This window comes from Colossoma macropomum, unplaced genomic scaffold (genome assembly GCF_904425465.1).
Source record: "Colossoma macropomum unplaced genomic scaffold, Colossoma_macropomum, whole genome shotgun sequence".
Taxonomy (NCBI): Eukaryota; Metazoa; Chordata; class Actinopteri; order Characiformes; family Serrasalmidae; genus Colossoma; species Colossoma macropomum.
Genome location: NW_023495280.1, coordinates 2,683,915 through 2,707,190, shown reverse-complemented (window position 1 = coordinate 2,707,190; position 23,276 = coordinate 2,683,915). Strand labels below are relative to the sequence as shown.

At 37.4% G+C, this 23,276-nt stretch overlaps 1 protein-coding gene across 9 annotated transcripts in view; it reads left to right on the top strand.

The window, feature by feature from the left end:
* map4k4 (mitogen-activated protein kinase kinase kinase kinase 4) overlaps positions 1-23,276 on the top strand; it is a 105,296-nt gene that overhangs the window by 42,318 nt on the left and 39,702 nt on the right. For 8 of the 9 annotated variants that reach the window (XR_005006545.1, XR_005006546.1, XM_036561899.1 and 5 more), the window contains exons 4-13: positions 2,756-2,881; positions 5,031-5,141; positions 7,507-7,597; positions 8,264-8,394; positions 10,112-10,166; positions 11,293-11,371; positions 15,006-15,181; positions 17,130-17,202; positions 18,799-19,009; positions 21,738-21,899. Coding sequence is in view for 7 of the 9 variants with exons in the window: in XM_036561899.1 (XP_036417792.1) it covers positions 2,756-2,881; positions 5,031-5,141; positions 7,507-7,597; positions 8,264-8,394; positions 10,112-10,166; positions 11,293-11,371; positions 15,006-15,181; positions 17,130-17,202; positions 18,799-19,009; positions 21,738-21,899 (1,215 nt within the window). In the remaining 2 variants the exon portion in view is untranslated. Of the gene's footprint in view, positions 1-2,755; positions 2,882-3,083; positions 3,183-5,030; positions 5,142-7,506; positions 7,598-8,263; positions 8,395-10,111; positions 10,167-11,292; positions 11,372-15,005; positions 15,182-17,129; positions 17,203-18,798; positions 19,010-21,737; positions 21,900-23,276 lie in introns of those variants that run through there. The other variant, XM_036561896.1, reaches the window with a different exon arrangement.

Genomic DNA, 23,276 nt, shown 5'->3' with positions numbered 1-23,276 from the left:
TCAGTAGGTTGGTCCATTATGCCTTGATTAATCAGTTAGTTGGGAAATAAAAACCTGCACCTATTAGTGTGGCAATATTATATTCGACAAATTAAAAATACAAAGATTATTTTCTAAAGAGCTTTTGTCAGCAGCACAGTAACATATTTTTTGCATCGCTCTGGTGAACACTGTTTTGAAAGGTGCAGAAACAGTAACAGAACAACACAAATTACAAGGCTGTCCACAATAGGCTGCTTGTCTATATTTCTCTTCTAAATTAAATAGCCTCTGTGTGGTGAGTTATATAAATAACTTTCATATTACACATAACATTAATAGTCCAGTCATCTACCATGTCAGATATGGAGACCTAAAGCAGCTCATCACATGGAAAACAACAATAAACAGTACACGATATGGCCGTTTTCAAATAACCTCTTAATTGTTTTTATCAGTCCATATTCAAATACAGAAACTAGAGTTTTGATGAATCTGTGAACTAAAGCTCTGTGTTAGTGTGGACAGGGGCTAAAACCCAAAGAAAAACACTAAAACGTGAGCTGGTCCGTGTGCATTAGCAGCCTTGGTAACCATCCAGTTTAGCCAGCAGTTCCGACCAACAGTTCCAAACTGCAGCTCACCTTCAACCAGCGATGTTTATTCTATCTGCTGAGCTAAAACACAGTCAACTGAAAAGCAGACAGTGATGTGCTGGGTTTTTATTTTTGACTGCGTTTTTAATAACATATTAGCATCTCACCAAGTTTCTGCCATGGATACAGCGTATATTCCCTCCCATCATGCTGAGCTCAAGTTAAAAGTCATACAGTTACTGTCTTTTTAGATGACGTTAAAATCTTTTGGAGGGTTGTTACTGAAGTCTTTCCTATTCTTTATTTGGAGTTTATAATTCAGAGGCCTAGTTAAGAAAATCGTATGTCTTGGTACCTTAATGGAAACTGTGCTTTTATTCTTAAAATTATATAGAAATGATGTGTAGTGTTCTTAATTAGCCTCTGCTTCATGAGCTCATTTACCTGGAATGATGCTTTTTAACAGTGTTATAAATTAAACAAATGTCTGTCACTTTAGTTTAAAATGCCTTATTAAATGCTTTATTGTGTCTTTCACTTCATATTATACTTTTAAAACAATCGCTTCAAATGTACGATGCTTATGCACTTTTAAAGTCCCTGTGAAGGCAACCTTCAGATAAGGTGTTGTCATTATTATTCCAATGATGTGGTTTAGTTTGTAGGCAGTCAGTGAGCAGAGACACATGGTCCAACAAGAAGACGCCCTTATTAAGTAAAATATATACATTTTACAGTGCAAGTAAAATTATGCGTATAAACACACACAGCTTTGTTAGTTTTACTGGTCTTTAGAGGGTGCTCTTCCCTTAGGGGTGTCTTTGTGTGTGTGTTTTTGCCACAGGACTGACTCTAAATCAGCTCCTCTGGTGCTCTGTGCTCTGTGCTTGACCCACATACAGCTTCCTGCTCTATATACACAGAGGGAGAGAAGGCGGGGGCCAGTGTGTGAGAGAGAGAGAGATAGAGAGAGGGAGTGGGGGAAAAGTCAGTGATAGAGAGAGAGAGAGAAAGAAAGTGTGGGGTCAACAGAGGAAAAAGAGACAGTGAAAGACGAAAACGGAGAGAGAGGGAGCGAAAAAGAGAGACAGATAGTGGGGGGGGGGCAATAGGAGAGAGTTAGAAAGAGAGAGATAGTGTGCGAGAGACAGAAGAAAATATTTTTTTTCTATCTATAAGAAGGTTCAGCAGAAGTGCTGTGGGATTATGGATTTTTTTTTATCGTGATTGTGATAAATGATGCCACAATACGCTTTTCTAAGCATATCATGGATATCGTCAGTACTTAAAGAACACCAACCAACTACACGTTTCATTACAAATTAGTGCAGTGCAGTTTGTTAAACCTGGAATAAAAATCACTGTAGTTGTAGATTTATTATTGTATTATTACTGTAGTATTTTTGTATGTGACAATACAGGTACTATTTTGTCTGTTCCAACTTATTAAATGCATGAAAAAAAGAAATATCATGATGCATGCATGTGTATTGTGAAAAGAGGTCTTAATATAATAATATTTTTGCCATATTGCCCACCTCTAGGAAGGGCATGAATCCTCCCTCTCTCTCTCTCTCTCTCTCTCTCTCTCTCTCTCTCTCTCTCTCTCTCTCTCTCTCACTCTCTCTCTCTCTCTCTCTCTGAGGGATTTTCAAGAGGGGAAAAGGAGGATGACGTCAGTCTGACCATATTTCTCCTACCCCCCTCGCCTGCATTATCGCCTGCCTCGTTCATTCACTCTCTCCCTAACGCACACACAGACACACACTGGGTTTGTTGTAACAGTAGCTATTGCTGCTTTTTACAGTTTACCATACAGTGTGTACATTTTACACACTCAGAATGAGAATAATCACGTTTTAACCATTTTCAAAGGCTAATATTTCAGGATACAGTAGTATTTGAACTGTGCACATGCATGCTATGTAAATGCTGTTTGTAACAGGCACTAATGATTCATGAACTGCATGTAAACTGTTCACTAGTCGCTTATAAATTACTGGCAGAAATCAGTTTTCACCATTTTAGAAAGCCTCCTAAAGGCCTATAAAGTTGCTGACTCGGAGTAATGTGTTTAAAAATGTGTGTTTTTGCTTCATTGCCTCATGGATTATTAGTGCTGTTAATTATGCAGAATTGTACACGCTCTTGTGTTTTTATGCTTTTTCTCATCTCTCTAGGATGAAGAGGAAGAAATTAAGTTGGAGATTAATATGCTGAAGAAGTATTCTCACCATCGAAACATTGCAACCTACTATGGAGCATTCATCAAGAAGAGCCCTCCAGGCCATGATGACCAGCTCTGGGTCAGTATACCTCTCCTTTATCCCTCCTACCTACAGTTAACAGTTTGAGGGAGCATATATGTAAATATGAGATTGTACACATTCACTGGCCACTTTAACCCCTACCTAAGGGGTCCATTTGCTTGCATTGTAGGCCAACTATCTGCAAACTTGAGCATGTGGGAACTTTGGTGCCTATGATATATGCTAATTATGCCTGCAGAATCTACTAAAGAACAGGATGAAATGGGGCTAACAAAGTATGCAGAGAAGCATATGGACTACATTCTGTAATTGTAGAACTACAAAGTGCACCTATATGGTAAGTGGAGCTGGACAATGAGTATAGAAACAAGGAGATGAATTTAATATTACAGCTGATCAGTTTATATAGTGGACTTTTAGGGCAGGTGGAGCTCATAGAGTGTCCAGTAAGTGGAAGCACAAAGTAAGAGTGACAGTGAGTAGTCCTGTACCTGTGATGGTAAGAATTCATTAACTGCAGTTTAAAGTCAACCTGAAATCAGAATTGACATTGATAAAGCTGTCGTATCACCATGACTACATGAGAAGCGTTACATTATTATTAAAATATTGCACCTCTGACTGGCTGTAACACAAATACAGAAGTCTAGCCAGCCTCTATATTAAGCAAATAGCAAAATACAAAATTACAAAATACTGTTCACTATTGCGGGGCGGCATGGTGGCGCAGTGGGTATGCAGTCAGGCCAATTGGACACGCTAAATTGTCCCTAGATGTGATTGTGTGTGTGCATGTATGTGTCTGTGTGTCTGAACTGTGATAGACTGGCGACCCGTCCATGGTGTATTCTGCCTTCCGCCCAGTGACAGCTGGGATAGGCTCCAGCTCACCCCGCAACCCAGAAGGATAAGCGGTTTAGATGATGTGTGTGTGTGTGTGTGTGTGTGTTCACTATTGTGCAAAAATAAAAAGAGATAAAATTCTAACAGCTCCTTACATCAGAAAAGAGCACATTTTTTATGCACTAAAAGGCTGAGGAACAGTCAGTGTTAAATATATGTTTATATTTATATTTATATATTTATTTGTTATATAGGCACACAAGAATTGTGTTTAATTATTTGTTTATTGTTTAGTTATTAAATATATTTGTTGTGACAGTAGCCATTAGTGCCTCGCACACTTAAAACACAGTACTGGGGGGTGAGATGTTTATGTTCTACATGCTTGTAGTTCAGGATGGGGCAGTGTTTGAGCTGTGCTCTGGTGTTTATAATTGTTTGTATAGCTGAATGGTGAAGTTATTTGAGAAGCACTAATTGACGTATGTCAGGTCTGCGTATATGAGGTAATTCGATCTGTTCTGTCATCGGAGCGCTAACGTGTTTTTTTACTGGAATTACTGGAAGAAAATTTGCTGCTGGTGTTCTACTTCTTTTCCATCTTTTCCATCTTTCTACTTCTTTTCTATCTATTCCATTTTTTTATAAAAAAAGGGGGAAAAAATACCTCCTCTTGCGTAAAGCTCTGCCTCTATCTGTTTCAACTATTTAAAGCAGTTATTTTTCACACGGTTACCTGAATGGGAGGATTTAGTGACTGGCACAGACTTGTCAGCGAGTGTATAGTAGAATGTGTGGGTCGTAGTGGTGCAGTAAATAGTAAAGTTCATGTAAACTGTGAAAGGATTCTCCCTTATGTGAAACTTTATTGAATGAGAAAGAGCAACAAAATGGCACCTATAATGTTAATATGATTTTAACTTTACATTTCAACACACTTCCATCAGCTGTGCTGAAAAAGTAACCATTCCAGTCTAGCTTGGTTGTCGAATTTGAGAATGTTATTTTAGACATTTGGCTCAAAATACAACAGTGAGAAAATCTCTCAGTACAGTGTGTGAAACTGTATAGAAGCAGAGAACTGCCTTCAGAATCAGCTGTTTGGGTAAATACGATGAGGCAGATGAGTTACAACATTCGATTATACCCTTTATTCCATTTGTTCAGGACTAGTAAAAGTTAAAAAATGAAGTCAAGCACTTGGGATTTACATTTTTCTCCCCTAAGAAAAAAGCAGGAGTTTCCGCTAATGGGAGTTTATTTATTGCTAAAATTATGGTCTTTTGAGTATTCTGTGGTATAACTGAATGTGATTTTCTTACCACTCTCTCTCTTTGTGTAGCTGGTGATGGAGTTCTGTGGTGCTGGCTCAATCACTGACCTGGTGAAGAACACTAAAGGAAACTCGCTGAAGGAGGACTGGATTGCATATATCTCTAGAGAGATTCTCAGGGTAGAGTGCTACACTCATACGCATTTGTTCACTGTCAGATCAAAGCCTTGTAACTAAGTTTTTTATTTAAGGGTATTTTAATCTATATTGGTTGAATCACACATTTGTATAGGAATCATATGTACTGGACATTTGGCCTCTCAGTTGTTTCTTGACTTGTGTGGCTTTGTATCTTTAGTTGATGCATAAGAGAGATAACAAAAAGTCTACAGTTGTGTCTAGGTGTGTTTGCATCTTGATGCTTTTATTGTTGTTTCTCAAAATGAGGATCGAAGAATTTCAATGAAAGTAGGCCATAAAGGCTAAAAGATTAGAATAAGTAAACAAGAGTTAAAATATTGGGTGTCAGAATCAGTTGTTTGGTGGTGGAAAAGCATAAAGGACCACCTTAACGGTAATGAAGAATACTTATAGGTGTAGATATGTCAATAAAGAAAAGAACATTCAAGGAACTCACAGTATTCCGGTGCAGGTTGAAAACTACCCTGGTTAGGGATGTTGATTATTATCAGTCTCAGGGTGCCCTCACTTTCAAAACTAAAAAAAGGTTTTCCACTTCTCAGTAGATTTTCTGAAAAGCAGTGTTTCTAAACCCTGGTCCTGGAGACCCACTGCCCTGCACAATTTGTTTCCCTGCTCCCAACACACCCGATCCAACTAGTCAGCGAATTAACAGCCCATTATTCTATTAAAGTGGGTGTGTTAAAGCAGGAAAAGCTCTGAAATGTGTGAGGCAGTGAGCCTACAGGAAGAGGGTTGAGAAACAGTGCTCTAAAGAACCATTTTTGGTCAGTGCCACAAAGTCCATTAAGAGCTTGAAACCTGTTTTTTGGGTAATCTCTCTTTCTAACAGGTTTCTTCAAGAACCATAAAGTTCTTCAGATTTTGATGGTTCGCAAATAACTTATGAAACCAAAAAGTAACCTAAGACCTTAGACCTAAGACTAACAGAGGGATGTTAAGCAGAAAATAAGAAGACTCGTTTTAGCATTTTGATTTTGCATGTTGAGCCTATTCCAAGATAAATACAGGCTACTTAAATAACTATCTTTGAGAGAGATAGAGACCTTACTGCAGTAAGCATGTAGCCTAGAGATTAAGCATTATTTGATCTCACCACACATTAATCATGATCAATAGTGCTATTTTTTTTTTTTACTTGATATAAATTAGATGTGTGAGTGTGAAGAAGTTTTTTTAAGTAAACGACCAGGACCTGCTGGCAGGTCCAAACTTCCATTAATCTAAGAATAACTACTGAATAATATACCCTGTGATGTCATAAGCCTGATATTTTAAGGGCTTAAAGAACCAAACAAAGGAACACATCACAGAAAACCTGTCTAACAGAACACATGAGCCAGGAACAATTTGAGGACCTCTATTTTTAAGAATGTAAACTGCTTTCTAGCAATTTTAATCTTGCTTGTTAATATGTATTTAATTTTAAATCCAGTGAGATGGAGTGCAGAGACAAACCAACAAGATCTGTCGCTGTCCCATTACTTACAGATTAGACTGTACAAACATTCTGCTCTCCTGTCTCACTGCTGCATACCGTGATCTTTATTTATCACAGTTGGTCAAATCTGATCGCATGCAAATTCCACCCACAGTTTTGTTACTTTATCTTTCCTATATCTGTACATACTCACGTCTTGTAGGAGTGCCTGTAAATTTAAGCTAATTGTTCTAACAGTCAGAAAAATGCCTGATTGGTGGCAAAATAATCAAAGTAATGTCAGATTCAAAAGTAACATCAGCAATAAGAGTAAAAATAGAATATAATGATAATACTAATAACTGTGCACACAGCAATTCTTGTACTAAAGTAGATTTACTTATTTTTATATGTACACTGATATAAACAAATGCTCCGACTACATGTTCTATTTAAAAACAGAGTATATGGAGTAAATATCTTCCTCCCTAAAATACAGCAGAAGCTCATATACTGCAATATTGTCACTCAAACAGCCAGTATTTTGTTATAATATTCACACAGTGACATCACTCTGCCAACTGACTGAAAGTCTACATGAAGTTCATTTCACATTTTATTCTTTTCAAATCATAACACTATAAAGCTGTTTAAGTTCTGTCCATTTGCACCTTCTGCTCGACCCCATATTACAAAACCACATGAGCTGATGAGTACTTTTCTTTTATTAGATCACTGTTAAAAGATGTATTAGGACATGTTTCATGTAAATTACATGTATATAAGGGTAAATTGTGGAGTGTCCTGTGCAAATACTATGTAAATAAGGCACTCATGCACGGGTGCATGTTTTCACGCACTGAATCAGCTTCAGTGTGCTCAAATCTCTAGACTCAAAGTCTGTGTGTTTGTGTTTTTCTTCAGGGACTGGCTCACCTACATGCCCATCATGTTATTCACAGAGATATAAAAGGGCAGAATGTACTTCTGACTGAAAATGCAGAGGTCAAATTGGGTAAGAATAGATGTTCTTTAAATCAGTGGCCCAGTAAGAGTTTGGATTGAGTATATAAATTAACTATTGTATTTCTAGTTCTTACCTTGAGTCTAAACCTAAAAGTAAAATACACAGTGCAGTGTGAATGATTTGCTCTAGCTGTGCGTTTATTAGACAGTATCGATGGATCCAGATATTGAGTTATAGTAATGTGTAATGATTGCATTTGTTTTATGATGTTACAATGCATGACAGCTTACATTGGAATAAAACTGTTGCTGCTAGAGGTGAACTCCTAACTGCACAAACGATGGTACACTCAGCCTGTTCAAGTTATATAATAGAGGTTATAGCCCGTTTGAAAAATTGAAAAAAAAAAAATTCCTGTTTGAAATATCAATGTTTAAAATAGATTTGGTGAAAAGATACATCAGCTAATGAAACTGAACCATATTTCATTTTATCAATGTTTACGCTTATTTCCCAGTGTAAAAATGTTGCTGTTAACATGTTAGCATACAGAGTAGTTTATTGTAAATTAAACTTTTTATCACCATGTTAGTTAATTCATGCATATTTTGACCCATACTACCAAAAACATCTGAATTAACATTTGTTAATCCCACTATCTGCTCATTTGTGCTGAAGTGCTTTGAAATGGTTTGCTCTGGTTACATCTGGCAGTGGACTTTGGTGTGAGTGCCCAGCTCGACCGCACCGTTGGTCGCAGGAACACCTTCATTGGCACTCCATACTGGATGGCACCTGAGGTCATTGCCTGTGATGAAAACCCTGATGCTACCTATGACTACAGGGTAAGACCTGCATGTATTTACTTATGTACTGTAGCGATTTTGGAATGTTAGAATTGATTGCAATTACCTATAATAATCTTTATAATGTATACACTTGTTTTTCTCCCTTTTTGAATTGTAATATCCAAACATCAGGGAAGGGCATTTAAGTCAAATTTGATATTTAAATTTATAAGGCATTATTCAAAAAATATTTGACAATAACATCTACATGCACGCCAGATGCATCAGGCAGACAACACGCACCATCCAAAATTTGAAACTGTAGTTTTACGAAGGCGCACACACTAGTGCCAGCATTCATTTCATCTTAGAACTCTCTTTATTACTTAATAAATTAAATACAGAAACATACTACAAAAAGCCATAGTGGGCGAGATGTGGCTTCAAACACAGCCACTACGTAGCCTATTCAGGGCTCTAGACTGCGACTAAAACGCAATAACAATTGCGACCACTGTTATTAATTTGCGAGTATTAAAATTAATTAACTTGCCAGTGGTGACAGGAAGCAACTTTGGATTATTATTATTTTATGGGTAACTATTTATCATTATTGTTCTGCATTTATTACTTTTTTTGTTTTTATGTATTTTCTATTAGCATTTTTTATTTGAAAAAGTAACCGATAGGCTTTAGCGTCACATGAAGTCGTCCGCCTGTCAGAGCGGTAAAACAGGACAAACACAGCGGATGAGCCAAGCTGAGCTTGTTAATGAAAAATAGCGGGCTGGATGTGTCGATTATCAGGCACGGTGGAAGGCAGAGATGCTTAAAGGGAAATTAGACCGATTTTTCAAAATTTCTGTACAATTCAGGGGTTGAGATATAAACAGTCATTCAGACTGTTTTAATGTGAAATGGTTCATTTGCAGAGAACTTACAGACTCATGTCTTTATAGTGGTGGTGATAGAAACCAGGACTCGTGATGTCTACAATGCAAATGTAGTTATTTTATTTACCATCCAAAACCACCATTGCACCTACACACATCATCTGAGGTTTAATGTAACATTGATGATGGTATAACAGTAGTAAATCTGAAAATTCTTTGGGGACTATTTTGCCTTCATATCCCTCCACGATGAATTAATTGAAATTAATTGATTAAAATACGTTTAAACCAAAACTTTATCATAAAGTTACTGTAAAACAATGTATAAGACATCAGGCAGTGTATTCATAACCATTTCACCTAATACCTTTCTTTGAGGGGGCTTTTAGAGACATTTAACTCCTCAGATGTCTGGCGCCTGATATTTTTTTATTTATTTATTTTTTTAGGAGCCAGTGGCTACTTAAGCTATTTTTTGGTCTGGAGGCTTGCTATAGACAGGCAGCTTACTTCACTACAGTGTATGCCTAAACATAATTATGAACGTACTGCACTACAGAGCACCCACATTTGGAGTGTTGAGTTGTCAGACATAGTTTGCTATCTGTATATATATCTATATCTATATACAAATATTACTGTACAATTAAGTACCTAATTAAAGCCAAATGGATCACTGTTTTTTATTTATAGTCAGCAATGACATGTTCGTCCATGTGTTAGTCGTGCACAACTAGCTGGCCTGAGCATTTTATTTGACAATATTTTCTAAGTGTGTTGAAGGGAAAATGTGTAAATTAGATTTTTTTTTTTTTGAGAAACTGTTACTTTGCACTAAATTCTTACTCTTGTAAACTTTTATCTTTCTTGATTTCATCCAGAGTGATCTGTGGTCTTGTGGAATCACGGCTATAGAGATGGCTGAGGGAGCACCACGTAAGTGCAGTTAGCTCAACACAGCTTTACCTTCTCTATACTTTTCTTCTGTTGGCTTTACCTTTTTCCTCTACCTGCCCTTTCTTCTTAAAAGTCTTCCATGTCAGTGTTTGCTCTGAACCTAAATCTCTGTAAAGCTACAGTAAAAATATAGAAAATTGTAAAAAAAAAATGTTTTTTCCCCGTTAGACTAAGGTTCCTACTTAATGTTTGCTTGCAAGTCAGAGTCATTTAAAATGCATCTTTTATGGACAACCACAGCGTCCTCCAAGTTTTAAACACTAAATAGAATTAACCTATCCAGGCTCCGCCCACAAATCTGTTCTTTGTTAATACGCTTGTGAGGTTGGACAAGTTTCTTAAAATCACATTCCACCTAAAGAGAAACTCAGTTTTAATCAAAATATATATGGTAAAATATATACTTTGTTTTATAACAAAACTTCAAGACTTTTCAAATTTTGTAATCAATGTTTGTTATAAATGGGAATTCTGTTGATTTTTCAAAATTTCTCCATAATTCAGTGGTTGCGATGTAAACATTCAGACAGAGTGGTTCATTGTAGAGACTCAGATTTCTTTACAGTTTTGATGATAGGAACCAGGAGTCACCATGTCTACAACACAAATAGTTCTTGTTTATAATCTAAAACTCCCAGTGAACTTACACGTTTCATCTGAGTTTCTGTATGGACTATTGATGATGGTAAAATAATGGAAAATCCAAAAAAAAAAGCTTTCTTTGGGGACGACTTTCTCATAACACACTGTTTATGTCAGTTGAATGAATGGATTTTAAAGCCAAATTCTTCTTAAGACTATCGTAAAACAGTGTCTCAGACATCAGGCAGTGTGGTCATAACCGTGTGATAACCTTGTGTGAGAGAGATTATAGAGGTGAACGTCTGGTTCCTGTCACCACCACTGTGAACAATTCGGGCAAAACCATTCAGAAGCATTTTTGTTTACATTTAAATGATTTATTATGAAGAATAAAAAAATAAATTCAGTTCCCCTTCAACCATTACATAAAAAACAGTGTCATTATAAACACTTTAAATGTAGATGTTCAGAGACAGAAACTGAATTTTAATCTCATGCTTAAGTGTCTGTTTTGTCTTTGTAGCACTGTGCGACATGCACCCGATGAGAGCACTCTTCCTTATTCCCAGAAACCCTCCACCCAGACTCAAATCCAAAAAATGGTGAGTGTCCTGATCAAGACTGATTCAATCAGTCCATCAGATCTATTTCAGTTTCAGTCAGATTTAATAGACATTTAGCTCTAGTCACTAGTTTAGGGGTCTTTAAGTGGTCTGGAATCTAGTTTCCGGTCCTGTATTTTGTAATCACTGCTAGTTAACTGAACTGCTGATGTAACTGATTAGCCACTGAGAATCATACCTACCTGTAATAACAAAATCCAGGACTGACAGCTAGATTAAATGTCTGGATTTGAAGACCTTCACATTTTGTGTCAAGCAGAAATAACATCTATGTCAGGTGACCTTGATTTTTTTTGGGTGCAATGATATAGAACATTATAACAGCTGATTTTGTAGCTTGGTATGTGTGTTTGTGTTTGTGTATATATAGTACATTCATATTGAAGACAACACATGGAAATATATGTGGTAAGCAGAAAAGTGTTAAACAAACGAGAATATGTTTTATACTTTAGATTTACTCTGCAGTCCATATCATTCCAAACCATCTCAATTGGGTCTAGGTCAGGTGATTGTAAGGCCATGTCGTCTGACGCAGCACTCTATCACTGTCCTTTTTGGTCAAATAGCTTTTACACAGCTTGGAGGTGTTTGAGGTCATTGTCCTGTTGAAAAACGGATGATGGTCCCATTAAGTGCAAACCAGATTGGACATGGCGGGTGGAACCAAAAATCTCAAATTTTGACTCATCAGACCAAAGTACAGATTTCCACTGGTGGTTTAATGTCCATTCCTTGTGTTTCTTGGCTTAAGCAAGTATTTTCTTCTTGTTCTTCTTCCTCAGTAGTGGCTTCTTTGCAGCAATTTGACCATAAAGGCCTGATGGAAGCAGTCTCCTCTGAACAGTGTCTGCTACTTGAACTCTGAGGTGCTACTAATTTGTGGTTTCTGAGGCTGGTAACTCTAATGAACATTTCCTCTGCAGTAGAGGGAATGGGGCCATTCTCGTGAGAGCCACTTTCATCATAGCGTTTGATGGTTTTTGGGACTGCACTTGAGGATACATTCAAAGTTCTTGCAATTTTCCAGATTGACTGACCTTTATGTCATATGGTGGACTGTTGTTTCTGTTCACTTAGTTGAGTGTTTCTTGCAATAAAATGGATTAGAAAAATAGTCGAATAGGGCTATTTACTTTATAGAACTGTGTACAAACCCTACCTCCATACAATACAACTGATGGTCTCAAACACATTAAGAAGGCAAGAAATTCCACAAATTAACTCTTGACAAGAGAGTTAAATGAAAGAGAGTTAAAGAGTTAATTGAAAACCTTTCCAGGTGACTACCTCATGAAGCTGATTGAGAGAATGCCAAGAGTGTGTAGAGCTGCCATCAAAGCAAAAGGTGGCCACTTTAAAGTATCTATTCTGGTTTGTTTAACACTTTTTTTGTTTACTTGTTTACTACTGTTTTTATGTTCCTTCATAGTTTTGATGTTTTCAATATTAATCTACAATGTAGAAAATAATAGAGATAAAGAAAATCTAGTGGCACCCCTGAATGATTAATGTTTGATACACAATAGCTAAGGGAAAAAAGCAATTATTGACACCCTTTTGATGAATTCTATTCAGATTAGACTAGATTATATAAATAAAATAGTAATAAATTAGAAATTAGAATCACCTGTGATAAATGAGGGCCCACATGACTTTAATCATGAATTAACCAATGAATGATGGCTTTAATGCTTAAAAAGGGCAGTTTACTTACCCTGATCCTTTTTCACAAAAGGAAAGCCAAGAGAGCTATCTGAGAGCATAAGAAGTACTATTATCTTCAAACACAAGAATGGTAAAGGGTACAAGGCCATCGCCAAAGTCCTTGCCATCCATGTTTCAACAGTGTGTAATGTAATTAGGACATTTATTACTCATGGAACTATCAAGAACCTCCTAGGATGTGAGTCAAAGAAGAAAATCAGTGAGAAAAGTCTTTGAAGGTTTTTGAGAACTGTGGAAAAAACACCACGTATGACATCCAAAAAGCTAAAGGCAAATCCAGAGCAATCTGGAGTGATGGTTTCAACCTGTACCATATGCTACACACTAGACCAAGAGGGACCTAATGTGTGAAGGCCAAGGAATACTCAGTATGTACTGTAGGAATGTAGGAATACATTGCTGAAAGAAAGACACAAGAAGGCATGACTGACCTTTGCCAAAACATATCTAGACAAACCACAATCCTTTTGGACAAATGTTTTGTGAACAGACAAAAACAAAAATTGAGCTTTTTGGTGATGCAGACCAGCCATTTGTTTATAGAAGATGAATTGAAGTTTATAAGCAAAAGAACACCCTACCTACAGACAGACATGGTGATGGATCCATAATGTTGCTCCTTTGCTGCCTTAACTGAATTGAAAGAATAATAAAATCAGAAGATTACCAGTGTATTTCAGAGCGAGATGTGAAATGCTACCTAGTATACGAAAGCTAGATTTGGGTCAAATATCATGGGTCCTCCAGCATGATAAAGAACCATAGAGCACAACAGAGTGGTTGCAAAGGAAGAAGTGGACTGTTTTAAATTCGCCAGCAATGAGTCCTGATCTCAACCCCATTGAACATCTTTGGAGACCTGAAATCTGCCATAGGGAAAAGAAACTTTGCAAACATTCAAGAGCTTGAAAATTTGCAGTGGAGGAGTGGGAAAAACTTCCATCAGGCTGGAGCAGGGTGTGCAACAAAATGTTAGGAAAGGGTGCCATTAATACTGTCCATGTAATATTTTGTTTATTTTCTTTAAAATCCCTTCCTACACGTTGAAAAGATACTTTTTTGTTTAATAACATAAGACATCTATTAAAATATTCTAATGATAAAAAGTTGGTATATTTTCATTTATTTATGAAGATATTCTAATTTTTATGTAACAAGAAAATGGTGCCAATAATGGTGGCCAGAACTGTTTATTTCAGTATTCCAGTAGGGATTTGTCATTAAGATTGCATTTGCCAACTTGTCAATATCAGATGACGTTGATGTTTTAGACTTCATAAGCATTATCTCACAGAGACATAATAGTGATGAAGTCTGTCATTTTAGCCCCCAAAGTGTCATGACAACCTAATTAAGAAAAAAAGAAAAAGTCAGTGTCACTTGATTGTTGGCAAATGCCGTCTTTGACAAATTACACATTCCTGTTGGAATACTGAAATAACCATTTATAAATATTTGTGTAGGTTTATGTCAGTTGTTAGGAAGAGCTTGTAGCTTCATGAACACTTCATGAGTGTCATGTAGCTTCATTAACACTGACCTGCAGTAAAGAGTTACTGCACAGATCAGGTTAAAGAGCATAAGAAATTTCCCTTTTTATAACTGTGTTTATCTTTGTTTATTTGTCTTTTTCTTTCTTTTTTTCTTTCTTTCTTTCTTACTTACTTTTCTTTCCTTGTTTCCTTTTCTTTCTTTACTTCTTTCTTGATTTTATTTTATTCCTTTTTCTTTCTTTCTGTGCTTCTTTTGTTTTTTTCTTTGCTTCTTTCTTACTTTGTTTGATTGCTACTTTTCTTTCTCGTTCTTTATGTTCTTTTTAACTTTCTTTTTCTTTCTTACTTTCTTTCTATCACTTTTGACCTCTCTCCTTCTCTTTGTCTTTCAGGTCCAAGAAATTTTTTAGCTTTATTGAAGGCTGCCTGGTAAAGAACTACACACAGAGGCCTCCTACAGACCAGCTGCTGAAGCACCCCTTCATCCGGGACCAGCCCAACGAGAGACAAGTGCGCATCCAGCTCAAAGACCACATCGACCGTACTCGCAAGAAGAGAGGAGAGAAAGGTCTGCATGTTCTTCCAGACTGATGTGTGGCCATTTTTAAGCTTATACAGATTTTTTAGTATTGGTAACAGTGGTATTGATTACCTACTGGTATTTGTAAGCAGCTTATTTTCACACTGTAATGCTGGAACAGAAAAGGGCCTTCCCCAAACCTAATCCCACAAAGTTGGAAGCATACAGTTGTCCAAAATGTCTTGGTATGCTGAAGCATTAAGATTTCCCTTCACTGGAACTAAGGGGCCTAGGGCAACCCCTTAAAAATCAACCCCATAGCATTATCGCTCCTCCACCAAACTTTACAGTTGGCATAGTGAAGTCAGGCGATGTTCTCCTGGCATTTGCCAAACCCAGACATCCATCAGACTGCCAGATAGAGAAGCGTGATTTATCACTTCACAGAATATGTTTCTACTGCTCTAGAGCTTACTGTGTGGGGACTTGGTGCTTTTAAAGCAAAGTATTTGTAATGAATATCTTTTATTAATAAAACAAAAGGAAGTGATGTAGCAAGTGAACTAGAAGGCTCTCATTCACTGCTTGTTTGGAGCACATGAGACACTGGCTGCCACTCATCTGTGATAAAATGCGCTGTTACATCCAGCGGCAATGGATGTCCACACGGCACGTTACAGCTGTCCTACCCGTTTTCTTTAGTAATTTTATAACTTCGGTTTTGGTCTCGTTGTAGAGAGTGGGGATTGCTGTGTCAGTAAAATATCTTCGAGATGGGACGTGCAACATAGCACGAAAGCCCTGGTTCTCAACAACTAAGAACTGGCCTGCAGACTGCAGGTCACATAGCAACACAGCCTTGCGTAGCTAACGAAAAGGCAAAGAGATAGATTTAAGACGAAAATGTGGAGATGAATGGACTTACTCGCATTTATAAGCGCTGCAGTGGGTTTCCTGGTGTGTTAAATCTGCCACGAGAGACTGTCAAACACTAAAAAGTTGCGAAGATGAAGTCAGCTCCTCTTTCGAATTTTCCCGTTCCACTTTAAATGGTGCCGCATTTACATGAAGTGCCTCGATCTGAATTTAAGGTGGAACGGTAAAATTCGAACAAGACGCTGGCGAATAAGAAGCGGAAATGGGAGGAAAGCGGCTATAGCTAAAGCTTAAAGAAGAGCAAAGTAAGTCTGTGTTTTCGTTTATATTTTTTAGCCTATACTAGGACTTTAGCACATACTGAGACATATTGGACATAAAATGTTGTCGCTCCCAAGGTGGTTTGATTTTTGTTGAAAGGACAAAATGGCTCTTCTTAACACATGGGTTGTTGACTCCTGACCTAACCTAGCTTTTAATGCGAAGGGTGCCAGTCAGAGTTGTGTTTTTGTTATGTGCACGCCACAGACTGTCCGGGTGCTGCATTTCCACACTTCCAAATTCCGCCTTCTGCGTTCTGTCAAGATTGTTTTATAAATTAAAATTTAGAAAATCGATTTTTGACATTTGTAAATCGATTCAGAATCATTCGCGTCTGCATCATGATGCGTCAAAGAATCGATTTTTCCTATTACAGTACCACGCTCAAATTCAGTGAGCTCTTTAGAACAACCCGTTCTTTCACAAATGCTTCTAAAGGCAGACTACGTGTAAAGACTAAGAGGTGTGTCCCAATAGTTTTGTACATATAGTGTGTATCATTGAAGGCTGCTTAGAAATTTGACAGGGTGACAGTCATATAACTCAGTAAACTGTTGGAGTCTATTTAATTTACCATACAAATTTATTTTCTGAAATTCTAAACCTAAACAGATGTCAGTCTGAAAGCTTCTCAAGGTTCAAAAACCCTATGTAGCTCCAAAAATTGGATGGGTAAATGACGGGTCATGTCCTATCTGTAAGTGGTAAATGATCTATATATGTAAAAATTGTTTCTCTTTGTAGCCAGAATATGAGTGTATTATGGTTTCATTTTATTTTTTATTTTTGGCTGTTCCAGATGAGACTGAGTATGAATACAGTGGTAGTGAGGAAGAGGAGGAGGAAGCCCCTGAGCAGGAAGGAGAGCCAAGGTAGCTAAACACACACACACACACACACACGCACATGCCTAAATCATCATCTCTGATAGATCTGATAATGTGGTTTCTGACAATGTATGACACTTTGTTATGGACTACTGTATGGACACAATTCAGGCTCTAAGTAGTGCTGGGCGGTGTACTTGTACATGAGGCATGAATATACAGAATGTATGTGTAAGACAAATGATTTGCGAAATCTGAAAAACCTGAATTTGGCTTCTTTTTTAAGTTTTCCACTGTTCCTTAAAGCAGCACTATGTAATGCTTTTTGTCAAAACTGAAAGAAGTAGCATTACTGAGTGTGTCGCTGGGAGCATGCACTGCTGGAAGTTGCCCTGTAAAGCCTGAAACAATCATTTAAAAGGCAGAGGTACTGGGCCATATTTGGCAGGAGTTTGTCAGACCACGTCTGTGTCTTTGTTTTGTCACATGCATGGGCTCAAATGAAAGTCCGGCTTGATGTTTGTTTAGTTCTCAAATGATCTCAAAATCAACATTATACTGATGAAGATATGATGACAATAGTAGTTAATTCACTCACATCTTCGGGAGACACGTCCTTTACCAAGTTTTGATTGAGTTCTCTTTGAATTTTCTTTCAATCCACTCGCAAAAGTCTGATTCATCCACTTGTGGCGGTCCGAAGAACAACGACTTTACAAGATGTTCTTCCACATGTTTTCAGCAATTTTAGTTTCCACCAGAGAGGTCTCTAAATCCCCAAATCCTACATAGTATTGCTTTAAGTGGTGCGGCAGCTACATTCAGGTGCTCTATTTAAGGTAGAATGAAAAATTCAAACAAATAAAAGGCTTCCCAAAAGCCTGCCTTGTAGAAATCCAGATATGAAACAATATTTAGCAGTGTTTTTGCCAGGTGTTCAATTTTGTTTTTACTATTTTGCACAATAAAAATATATGCAATTTACTTTGGGTGTTAAAAATGGTTCCTATTAAAATGAAAAAGGACATCCCAGAATAAAGCAAAAATATTATGTAATGATACTTAATTAGTAGGAACAGACAAAATAGAACAGTATATCAGACAAAATAGAACAGTATATCAGTATATAGTATATCATACTATAAATATTTCAAAAGATATTATAATAATAAGAATTATAATCATTATAATTTGTACAACCTACAAAACTACAATTCAGTGTTTTACAAACTGCACTGCACTAAACCCAATTAAACAGGCCTATTTCTGCTCACTTTGTAAGGAAACATGCAGTTTGTCAATGTTTTTAAGTAGTGATAATATCCACAATATACACGGAAAAACATATTGACACAAAATTTATCCCAATAGCGTTAAAATATAGTCATATTGCCCTCCAGCTACATTCGCCTCTTAGCTCCAGTGTAAAACTAAAGAAGCAAACTTGAAACACCAAACTTCACTTGGTTGATCAGCTATTTTTAAGGTAAGGGGAACATTTTGTAAATTTTAATTTAAAAACTATTTGTTTAACTAGCTTGTGTAAGAAGCCTGGCAAATGGAAATTAGATGTTTTTTTTATAGCATTAACAACTTGTGTTTTACCCACTGTAGCTAAGCCAATATCTCTCCTAACCACAGCTCTATTGTCAATGTGCCGGGCGAGTCGACCCTGCGGCGGGACTTCATCCGCCTCCAGCAGGAGAACAAGGAGCGTTCCGAGGCGCTGCGGAGGCAGCAGCTCCTACAAGAGCAGCAGCTCCGTGAGCAGGAGGAGTACAAGCGCCAACTGCTGGCCGAGCGGCAGAAGCGCATTGAGCAGCAGAAGGAACAGAGGAGGAGGCTCGAGGAGGTGAGAGAGGAGTGGCAAAAACAAAAACATAGAAAAGTATTAAGATTAGGATGGAAATACAGTGATTAACCAGCTTATTTATTTTCCAATCGTTATTTATTTTACAATCGACCAACCGTTGCTATTCAGATAGGAGGGATTTTCATGCAAGTTGAGGAACGTTTTTAAAATGCTGATAGGGCTGCCCGCCGCTCCGGGCAGGTGTGCTCACTGTCCCCTAGTGTGTGTGTTCACTAGTGTGTATGTGGTGTTTCACTGCGCGGATGGGTTAGATTGTGGAGGTGAAATTTCCCCGTTGTGGAACTAATAAGGGTCACTTAATAAAATATTTAATAGGGGTGCGGGAAAAAATCGATTCTTAGATGCATCGTGATGCGGATGTGAATGATTCTGAATCGACTCACAAATGTCAAAAATCGATTTTCTAAATATTTAATTTATAACGTAATGTTGACGGAACGCAAAAGGCGGAACTTGGAAGTGCGGAAGTGCAGCGCCCGGACAGTCTGTGGCGGCACATAACAAAAACACAACTGGATGAGTGAGAAATCTGACCGGCTCCCTCTGCATCCCTATGCAGATTTACGTACCAGGAAACCAACTGCAGTGCTTATAAATGCGAATAACGCATCGTTGCTATGTGACCTGCAGTCTGCACGCCGGTTCTCAGTCATTGCGAAACAGGGCTTTCGCGCTATGTTGCACACGTCCCGTAGATATTTTACTGACACAGTGATCCCCCCCGTCTCTACAACGAGACCAAAACCAAAGTTATAAAATCACTAAAAAAACGGGTAGAATAGCTGTAACGTGCTGCATGGACATCCACTGCCACAGAATCTTATTTCACCGTAACTGCGCATTTTTATCACATTTTAAGCAGCTTCTCATGCTCCAAACAAGAGCACTGAATGAGAGCATTCTAGTTCACTTGCCACATCACTTCCATTTGATTTATTAATAAAAGATATTGGAAGTAAATTCATTATGGATCATTACAAATACTTTGCTTTAAAAGTACTAAGTCACTTTAAATAACAATAAGACCGAGTTACTTAGTAACTTTAAAATGTATATTGTCTCTACATTCTGTATATATATATGAGTGATTACCTGAGCCTCACCACAAGCATTTCAATGCATAAATGTCCTGACATGTTGTGCAAATGACAAATAAACTTGAAACTTGAACTCGAAACTTGAGCTCACACAGTGAGAAAATATAAATGCTATATAGAAAAAAATAATCGTTTTAATAATCGTTTTTATAATCACATCGCAGCCCTCTGAATCGTAATTGAATCGAATCCTGAGGTGCCTAGAGATTCCCACCCCTAATAATTAATAGTAATAATAATAAACTGTACACTTGAGTGCGCAGTGGGCAATAGGTTCTGCTAGATAAGCCTCATAAAAAATGAAGCACAGCTAAAACAAGTGGTGCAGGGGGCTACCATTTTGAGAAGTGACGTACCATATGAAAAGCAAACATCTGTGATAATACAGGAAGTATTCCATCCATGTTTTACTTCCTAATAATTTTATTCTTTGATGAACTGTTTTTTTCCTAATTGTCTTCTGTGAAAATATATATATTTTTTGTTTTGGTTTTTTTGCTCTGTTTTTTTGTTATAACTTTTCATGTTTTGTTTGCTTTCCTTTACATCCTCGTTTTGTTTTGTTTTCCTTATGATATTCTTGTGTTTTATGCTTGGCTGCTTTGTTAGCCTGTTTTGATGCTGTATAAAGCAGCCTTGAGCTTTGGAAAGGCCCTATATAAATAAAACGTAACAATATAAATTATTATTATTCAAGACAAAGTGTAATGCATTGCGGTGTGAGTAAATCACACATGGCAGAGTTATACAGAAAAATGTGGTGGACGATGACTTTCGAGAGCCACTGAAGCTGATCCAAAGCTGCCCCAGGCATGGCATTTCTGTTTGTTTTAGCTTGGGCTAGTAAAGAGTAGTAAATTTTATGTTAGACTACAAAATTTTCAGTAGCCCATCACTACATATTCTGCTCTTTAAAGTTTTTGGTCATATAATAATTAACATTATTATTATGCTGTTCAAGCCCTCGGTTTAAACAGTACCGTTTTTTATGTAGGATATGTTTAATACGGTTTCAGGCCATTTACTTCATACAAACACAGAATCCTGGCCCCACCATCAGTACTGCACTCCACGCTCCAAACAAGGAGCATTTTCAATATCTCTGTGCATTAATACAGAGTTCAGTTTGTGTATGCGTTTATTAAGTATTTTATAGTGGCTTCAAATGTGGCTCAGCCAATCAGCTTTCAGAACCCGAACTGTCTGTTTTATTTTTCATAATTTTATTGGTTGGTACCTTGATCTTAACCTTTTCAGTTAACGACTTGGCATCGACTAATTGCAGTCATTTATCACTCAAAAGAATTTGCCAAAAATGTCATTCCTAGTGCATCTTAATTCTCATGTTACAGGTTACTGAATAGATATAAGTGGATCTATAATGGGCCATTCTCTGCCCTTCTGAGTTAAATATCTTGCAAAATTTTGAATAGACTAGTAGCAAACATTCTTTGGGTCGTTTTACATATTGTAATATAGAAAAAGCATTGATGTTTCAACACACTCACTAATCTCTATTGTGCCTAAAAAGTTGCACTGGAGCCTCTCTTTTCTCTGCTCTCACTGTCTCACTGTGTTACTCTCTCATGCCCTCTCCTGGCTGTCCACAGCAACAACGGCGTGAGCGAGAGATGCGGAGGCAGCAGGAAAGAGAGCAGAGGAGGCGCGAGCAAGAGGAGAAGAGGCGCCTGGAAGAGATGGAGCGCAGGCGCAAAGAAGAGGAGGAGCGCAGAAGGGCTGAAGAGGAGAAGAGGAGAGCAGACCGCGAGCAGGTATGAGGATGTTTCGCTCCAGACAGCCAGTCAGGACAGGAAAACAGCTGTTGCTGGAATGGTCATTGGCAAAATGTTATGGGTTCAGTTTTGATTACTGAATTAAATTTTTTTTTTGCAAACTTAAAGTGCAAAAAGAAATTATGCAGTTTAATTCTAAGCCCAAATGTAGTCAGTCAGGCTGGCTTCTTTAGTTTTGCACTGGTGCTACAAGGCTAAGTAGAGCTTCTGCTCCACCAAATAGCATAATGCAGATAGCATCATAATCATTACAAACTTGCCTCAAACTCTCAGCCACTTGATGAGGAAATCCGTACTCTGTAGCTCCACCGTGCTGGTGTACAGTTTGAGACTGTTAATATTCTCAGGAATACTCGAAAAAACAGAAGAAGATCCAGAAAAAAATATTAAAAACTTCATGTGTAAGCAATTAAAGATTCCGGAGAATACAGTCAATGAGATCTCCTTTCACCGTGTTCACCACATTGGTTGTCAACTTCACACATATCCACGACCTATCGTCGCCAAATTTGAATGATATAAACAAAAAGAACTTGTTAAAAGTGGACGAAGATAACTTAAAGACGCTAAATTTGGCCTTAGTGACCAACTCCCCAAAGAAAGAAGAAAAGTCCTGTTTCAGACTAGAAAAGAATATAGAAAAAAGGAATACGTGCGACAGTCTCAGTAGACAGACTATATCTTGATGGGAAACTACATAGAGACTCACTGAATCACTAATCACCCAATAGTCAATCTTTTTCTCTCTTTCCTATAGTATACATATCACTGATGCTTTTCTGTGTGTTTCTATGTGCTTGTGTTTGTGTGTTTGTCTTTGTAACTGTCCTACCAGTAATTATTTGTTATCTTACCTTTACAAAGTCGCTTTATTTAAAATCAATGTACTGTTCATCCATCTGATAGTAATCTCTGATCATGCCCCTATTACTTTTGACTTTAGTGCAACAAGGCCAAGATGGCGATATAATACATCTCTCATCATAGACAAAGAATTCAATATCTACTTTAAAAGAGAGTGGACATCCTTTATGGAAACCAATGATCTACAAGAAACTTTTCCCATATTATTATGGGAAACATCAAAAGCAGCGATGAGAGGGAAAATCATGTCATATTCAGTACATAAGAAAAAGAAGGATCAGGAAAAGCAAAGCAGCCTAGAACAACATTTAAAGCAACTCCAGAGTTCATATGCAGAAAATCCCCCTCAAAAAATTCTTAAAAACATTAACAAAACTAAAGCTCAGCTAGATATTCTTATAGATCAAAAACACAATTTTTACTCTCACACCTTAGACAAAACCACTTTGAGCATAATGACAAATCAGGAAAATTCTTTGCAAACCAGCTAAA